The sequence below is a fragment of the Anser anser genome, assembly GCF_964211835.1.
Source record: "Anser anser genome assembly, contig: HAP1_SCAFFOLD_60, whole genome shotgun sequence".
In the NCBI taxonomy this organism is placed as follows: Eukaryota; Metazoa; Chordata; class Aves; order Anseriformes; family Anatidae; genus Anser; species Anser anser.
This window is the reverse complement of record NW_028153867.1, coordinates 347,037-354,658: the sequence shown is the minus strand read 5'-3', so window position 1 is coordinate 354,658 and position 7,622 is coordinate 347,037. Positions and strand designations below refer to the sequence as shown.

Here is a 7,622-nt window from a genome sequence, read left to right as displayed (position 1 = left end):
ATACTTCCTATTTCTTACCTTGGTCTGTGCACAGAGTTACCGGATCAATTCTCAAAGCCGGAGTGCCTGCCTTCTTCCCTTCCCCACTCCTTCACGGATCCTGCCTCTTTCATCAGTCTCGGGCCCTCTGTCAGCTCTCCGCAGAACCGCCGCCGTCGATGCACAGGACCGCTGAAATCAGCGGGGCATGCCTTCCTGCTGCTGCGGCGGTGGGGCTCCCCAGTAGGCGACTGGCTCCCGGACGAGCCCCCAAATTGTGAGAAACACTCCGTAGCCAATAACTTGGGCTCAGGCGAGGAGCTCAGCGAAGCAGGAATTTATTCGCGATCGCAGTGGCGGGCGTCCCACGAGCAGGAGCGCCCCTGCTGGTTCCAAAACCCAGTTTATATACTTTTTGATGACGGGACCCTCCCCTGTTTCCCCACTGAGGGGGTGATCCAGGCTCACAATCTGTCTGATGCTTCCCAGACAATGCATGGCCTTCAGTTGCCGGCCTGTTAAATTTCGAATTTCTTTCGACTTTTTTACTGGTTGAAGCGGTAATGGTTCTTCACTTACCTGACTTGACTCAACACCGTGATTTTCCCCGAATTGTTCTACGGAGTCTGGTTGTCTGCATTTTACAAGGTCGCCTGCTAAGCGTTCTTATCGCTGCAAGCACACCTCGATACCCCATTCCTTACCTTTAAACAACGTAACTCTGCAAAAACAACATTTTTATTCCCACGAGGGGCAGGGCAGGCCCCGCGGCGCGTGGCGGCGGGGGGCGGGGGGGCCCCGTGACGGCACCGAACGCGGGGGGGGGGCGGTATGGCCTCGGGCGGCGCGACCGGTAGCGGCGCGACCGGCAGCGGCATGGCCGGCGGTGGCAGGGCCGGTGGCGGCGGGGCGCCGGGCGGCAGCCCAGGAGCCCGATCAGGAGGAGGAGGAGCAGGAGGAGGAGGAGGAGGAGGAGGAGGAGGAGGAGGAGGAGGAGGAGGAGGAGGAGCGGCCGGCGGCAAGGTGAAGAGGCGGCGCCACCGTTTGGGCGCCGCGAAGCCCCCCTGTGCCAGGAGCAAGCGGGTGAGGAGCGGCCCCCCCACAGCGGGCCCTTCCCCCTCAGCCCACCAGTTACCCCCTTACTTACCCCCTTACCTTACCCGCCCCTTTATCCCCTTAGTTACCCCCTACCCACCTCCTTACCCCCTTAGTTACCCCCTCGACCGCTTAGTTACCCCCTTAGTTACCCCCTCAACGGCTTAGTTACCCCCTTAGTTACCCCCTCAACCGTTTAGTTACCCCCTTAGTTACCCCCTCAGCCCCTTACTAACCCCCTCAGTTACCCCCTCAGCCCCTTCCTAACCCCCTCAGTTACCCCCTCAGCCCCTTACTTACCCCCTTACCCCTCTACCCAGCCCATTACCCCCCTCCTCCCCCTCCCCTTCACCCCCAGCCCGCTGCCCTCAGGACCCCCAGTGCCACCCCCAGGGCTTTCCCCGCTCCCTGCACCCCTCCTCAGCCCATCATCAATTCTCTGAACGTTACCTGCCAGGCTTTGCTTCTCGTTTGTGCTGTAGGGTACAGCAGGTTGATGGTGAAAGCGGTCCGTCAATTCGGGGTGTGAAAATCCCCGTGCTGGAGGGGGGACGCGCCGAGATCCCTCCCAGCAGCTCTTTGCTAAGAAATGTCAGGACGCCCAGAGAGATGCTCTGGAGATGCCCTCTGCACATGTTTGTTCAGCCAAAACCTCTCCGCTATTAAATGAGCAACGTAGCTGAGGGGATTGATTATCATATGCAAAACCAAGGGAGCGCTACGCATGGATAGCTGCTCAATTAGGTTTTTATCACTTGCAGAAATGCCAAGTCCCTTATACCACATATTGACAATCAATCTTGTCCATCTAAAGCTGGCCTGGAAGGGCAATGCAAACATTCCCCACGCTTACAGAGCAACCGTTGAAACCTCTGGCTTGAACAGTGCATTAATGTTGAAAGTGCCATAGCTTGCGTGTGCCGACACTGTGTAGCTAACTGATAAACCTTACACGTGGATTGAAAATAATCAGTGGAGAAGGTTTTCTAACTTTTCCATTGTCTGTTATCTCTGCGTGTTTTCCAGTAGGTTTATTTAAAGAGTGTGCCAGAGCAAACACGTGCGTGGGGATATCTGGGGGATTCTGCACAGAGAATGGCTGCTGCACATCCAGCGCAGATCAAATTAACAGTAACTTATCGGGGAAGAGTTTTAATGATTTGATAAATAGACAAACTGATAGGTGTTACATGTGTGCATTTATTATAGCAGTTAGCTTTGTAACCAGACGAATCGTGCAAATGTTCATAACGTAAAAGGACGAGCTTTGAGCAGATAGCTTGCTTAGAGCATTTGTCAATTAATTTCAGTTTATTTTCAATATCATGTCCACTCTGCAGAAGGTTCTGTGGCTTAATGTTAATTGTCTCTCAGTGATGCAGTTGGGGAGGCACGAAAGCGACCGATGCGATTTTGTGAGGTTATACCTCTGGTTCTGATCCCTACCCCGCTGTTTTTCTCATCCTTCCCCCTACAACTTTAGTCGATAAGTCGATTCTTAGAAATACTTAAATAGATGTGTTTTGTGTGCTTGTGATCATAATTACAGCCCACCAAACCCTCTGTCTCTTACCATTAAGCTCTGAAGGTGCCTGGGCACTGTAGGCAGTATAGTTAGCAGCTTCAAAGTTCCTGGGAACTAGTCCTGGATCTAATTTACCTTTTTTTTTTCCCCCTGCCTGCAGGAGGGATGATTAGCAGGATGCCTAGCTCATGATTGTCAGCTTTCTGGATATTAATTTTTATTATTAATTTTTATTATTAATTATATTCATTTATATTAATTTATCTTTTATTTAACCGTAGTTCCTGGGGCTTTCGGTCAGGTGGGAATTCTCCGATCGTACCCGATGTATGCCGCAGAGTCAGTCTTCTACAAAATACAGCAACAGCTTTAGAAGGCTCTTGCAAGAGGAGGTGCTGGTGCTATAGCTATAGCTGTGTTTCTTGCAGGACATCTTCTGGGTTAGCCTGACTGTTGAGAGCAGAACTGTTTTTTGTGCGTATAGTCACTGCAATTCAGCATTACTAAAATTGAAAATATTTAGATTCACTGATTTTAATGGGTAGTATGGTCCTGACTGTCGCAGTAGATAATTGCTGAACTTCTGGTTTAGTTGGTTTTCACGGGAGGGTGCGAAGAGGAAGAGTCCTGGAACAAGTCTGTAGGTCAGGAGCTGTTCAGGCGTAGAGTTTCCTGATAGCCTTGCAGATTGACGACCTGCTGGTGAATTTTGGCAGAGGTTTCAAAACTTTGAACCTTGCCAAGGTCACTTGGAAGTGCAGACAGTGATAGGTAGTTGTAAATCAATCTTAGGTGAATTTAGGTTTACCAGAAGTGTAGCGATCCTATGCCAGGGATCAACCTCGTCGTCGTCTTCTGAATATTTGCTGTATAATATCTGTCTTCAAGGTCCGTGGAAGGTGGTATCCCAGCATATGCTGTTGACTGCGTTTCTGTAATTAAACAAGTGTTTTTTCTTTCAAGCAGGGAATAATTAGCAGAATGACAGAAACTGTGAAAAATATTGTACCGGCCTGGCTGCAGAAGTATTTCAATAAGCGTGAGGAGGAGTGTGTAGACAGAAATGAATCTGCAAACCAGGAGGAGACTCCGGTAAACTATCACCACGATTATTCAGATGAAGATACCAAAATCGATGAGAGATTCACGCCTGAACCAGCAGGAATTAGTAGACGAGGTATGTGAAAAATCATTTGGAATTCTGGCCATCTGTATTTATTCACAGATTTCTAGTTTTGAATCTGAATTTCAAAAGGAAATTGGAATGAGGGTTTTGACAGAATGAAAAAAAAAAACAAACAATCAAAAAAGTCGAAACAACTGTTTGTGAAACCGTCTTAGCTTTAAACTGTATACACAGTTACGAAGCATACATCTTATGCTCTTGGAAGGCATCAGTTAACTTTAGGTACTCTATTAGCCAGGTGCTAAATGCTGAAAATAAGTCATTTGCAAGTGTGCTGGGTTGCATTTTCCATCTTTTAAAAGATATGGAATGAAAATCTGTCTAATTGCCTAAGGCAATTAAAAAAATTAATTTGTTTTGCAGTCTTCGAAACAAAAGACTAGATGCTAGAATGGCAGAGGAAAATTCCGTCTCGTGTCCTGAGTTTGTTTGTTTTGTCTTGTTTTTTTTTGTTCTGGGCTTTGATCAATTTAGTAAAGTTCCTTGTTAACTTGATGGTGAACTGGGGAACTTGTGCACGGATGTGGTTTATGAGATTATTATCCTTAAAATATTCAATAATTTTAAGGTCTACGCGGGGGGAGGGGGTGTCTTTGAAAAGGTATTTGACCGTTGGCAACGAGGTTTGCAACTCCTTTACCTCATGAAAGATTAATTTGTCTTATATCCAGTGCCTCTCACTGTTCCTGTAGTCCTGTTGTATAAATTTGCATCTATTCTTATTTGAGTTTCTCTTAAATTAGCTGTTTTGGGGAAGTCAGCTTTTAATAAGTAAAGAAGTTTTGTCTGAGCGTGCGTAGGTAACCATAGATAATGTGGAAAGTCAGTTGCTTCTGTTGTTGGCAGAATCAAAAAATAAGGAGGAAATATCTTTGCCTCCAATCTCATCTAATTGTAAACAAGGAGATTGATGGCTTTCTGTGTAGCTGTAGCTTGGGAATGAGTTTGGAGAAAAGAATAGAGAAGGTCTTCGTGACTGAGGAACACATGTTGGCTTTCCTATGTAACTGCGTGAAAGGAGCTTTCATTAAGAACAGCTGCACTGCAAGCTTGCTAACTCCAGGAGATCAGGAGCAGGTGGACACCCTGGAACCTTTTGCAGCTTATGTTGCTGTCCGTGGGTGTCGAATACTATGCTTAAGAATAAGATTTTTTTTAGCAAAATAGACTTCAAGGCCACCTATTCCAGGCCACTGGCATTGTTTGCAGACCCTTTGCTTCAAGAGGGAAAAATGCTCATCTGGTTACTTGGGTCAACATCCTTGTCCCTTGGGTCAAAATCCCAATAGTTAATGGGTAGGAGATGATGTTTTGCCTCTAACGTGAGCTGATATGGAAGAACTTGGGAAAAAAGTACTGCAAACGTTCATTTTCATGTTGTGTATTCAGATTAATGTAACCTTTGTTCCAATATTATGGAAGCTGCAGTGTTATCTGTAATTTACCGTGTAATCTCAAATTTTGTAAAGCTTATTGCAAGCTGTACATGGGAGAAGGAGTATATATGTTTGATTTAGTGAACGGCCAAGTCAGCGTTAGAGCATTTGAGCACGGGGTCAGAATGTGGTGTTGTAAAACCTCATAGTTAACTACTTCTGGATGCAACATTAATACTGTGTATCGCAAGCAGTGTTGTTGTTGTAGCCAGACAGTTAGATGCAACCGTATCTGGGTGAGGAAGAAGTTAAATTTGGCTTCTCTCTTTTTGCGCTTAGAACTTGGCAATAGCATGGCTGTCGATAGGAAACAGGTTTTGGCTTCTGTGAGCTTGTCTATAGCAAAGCTAATTATCTCCCTGTTCTTGTCTAGAACCATCCACAAGTAGATCAGCACTGAACTTCCCAGTTGTGTTAACAAGGCCCTCTCTTCATCGGAGCCGTCTGAATTATACCATGCTGGATTCTCCTGTCCCACCTTGTCAGCCCTCGACATCTTCTATATTTGGCATTGGCAGTCCTAGGCTGTCCTTGATAAAAGAAATAGAAGATTCTACCTCTCAACAAGACGATGATAACATCTCAACAACCAGTGATTCCTCCTCTAGAGCATCTGATGAAGGTGATTTTTGTGTTCTCTGTTTAATTGACTTTTTTTTTAATGTGAAGTACCTTGCGTTCTTTAATATTCCACATCACCTTAGTAAATAAAATAGGTGAATGTCAACTTTGGATGCGAGAATTAAATTGAATTTTTAGTGTTTTAGAAGTATATAATCCTATCACCTTTTTAATAGAAGCGTGCTTTGGAATACGTTTATGATACCCTGATGTTAGAAAGAGTCAATGCTGAAATATACACATTCAGCTAGGTTATATGTAAATTTTGAACTGGGACGGTAGGAAATCAGGCTGACTTGCCGTAACTTGACAACTAGGCTGATTGTCTAGAAGGAAGAGTGACTCAGAATATCTAACAGACAGCTGGTTAAATGTGAATAAGTGCAGGTGACAAATAGGAACACGAGATGTTTTCCTGTGTTTCAGCAAGAGAAGATAAAGAAACTACTCTGACATAAGCTATAGGCTGTTTTTTGACCTTTCTTGGTAGAAGGCTTCAGCTGTCAATACTTTCATGTCTTTTGCCAAATTCATTGAGGAAAGCACACCATTTTAAAATAAAAAATAAGCATCGTGTCGATGTAGGTTGGTACGTAGGTCTTCTCGCTGAAAGGGCGAACAGCAGGTTTGCAGCTTTTTCTAGTCCCCCATATAGACAGGGACTGACGTGTGCTCAGCAGGTTTTCCAGAGAACTTTTGTACAGCTGAGAGTAGAGTTGCTGGGCTTTAGCAATATAACCTGAGTGCACTAGAACTTTCTGGTGTGTCTTCGTAAAACATACATGGGCAGAAGATCGTTAACTCTTAGAGCAGCCTTTGGGGAATCTTCCAGGTTTAAAACCTGTGCGATTATGATCTGTGCTGGCCTCCAGCCTTTTACCAACACAGAAAAAAGCTTTGTCCGTACAAATGCACTGATGTTTATGCGGTCCTCTTTTATCTTAGCCTGAAGGAAAAAAATACCTGCATTGGAAGCACAGTATTAACTTGGTAAGATTGGTGAAAACTACTTGCAGCTCTGTGAACAGTTTTCAAGTTTGTAGGTGATACTTGGTTTTCAGTCTGTACGTGAAGTTGATCTATTTAAAGAAGCTGAAGTCATGCTTATTTTTCTGTATTGAAGAACTTGAATTAGTGTGATCTTTATTGTTAAAGTTCTGTACGTACGAGAGGCATTTACATCTAGCATACGTCATTTTGGCAGATGTTGCAGTTTTAAAAAATACTTCATCGTCACTGCTCTGGCCCACAGAAGCTGAAAGAACTCATTCCCTCTCGCAGCATTCTGCAGCTAGCTCTAAGAAACCTGCATTCAGTTTATTTGTTTTTGGAGGACTGTGTCCTGTAAGTACTGCACAGTATTTCTTTTAATCAGTTTGAATGTGTACCTGTTTTTCTATCCACTTCTCATACTGTGTTTCCGTAGGTACGTGGAAGCACGTCTGTTTTTAAGCAAAACCAGCTTGGGTTTTCTCCATTTTACCCCGGAAAGACGGCCTATGCCGGTGGTGCAGCTGTAAGATCAAGGCAGCCAAAGACGGAACCTTATCAGGTATGAGAAAAGTAGTGTAGTGGGAAATAGTGATGGAAATAAAAAAAGCAGCACTGCCAAAGGAGCTTTGAGCAGGGAGCTGAATATGTGGTAACAGTTGCTCTTCTGCCCTCTTGGTCTACAAAAATAGACGAGATTGATTTCTGTTTAAATTCTTTAATGACAGTTTTTACCACAGGTAATACTTGTCAGAAAGAACAAGAATGACAGTTTGGGCTAGTTGTTGGT

General features: G+C 44.8%; 1 protein-coding gene across 2 annotated transcripts; it reads left to right on the top strand.

Annotated features, from left to right (window-relative positions):
- Window positions 1–3,524: 3,524 nt before the first annotated feature.
- LOC310891248 (nuclear pore complex protein Nup153-like) lies at window positions 3,525–7,409 on the top strand. Of its 2 annotated transcripts, XM_083853518.1 has the most exons (4): window positions 3,525–3,776; window positions 5,595–5,843; window positions 7,047–7,186; window positions 7,269–7,409. In XM_083853518.1, exons 1-4 carry the CDS (start codon window positions 3,581–3,583, stop codon window positions 7,398–7,400), a joined length of 717 nt encoding a protein of 238 aa, XP_083709644.1. In that variant the 5' UTR covers window positions 3,525–3,580; the 3' UTR covers window positions 7,401–7,409. The 2 variants fall into 2 exon arrangements, with proteins under 2 accessions (XP_083709644.1, XP_083709645.1); XM_083853519.1 differs by lacking the exon at window positions 7,047–7,186 and having other exon boundaries at window positions 7,269–7,355.
- Window positions 7,410–7,622: the final 213 nt, after the last annotated feature.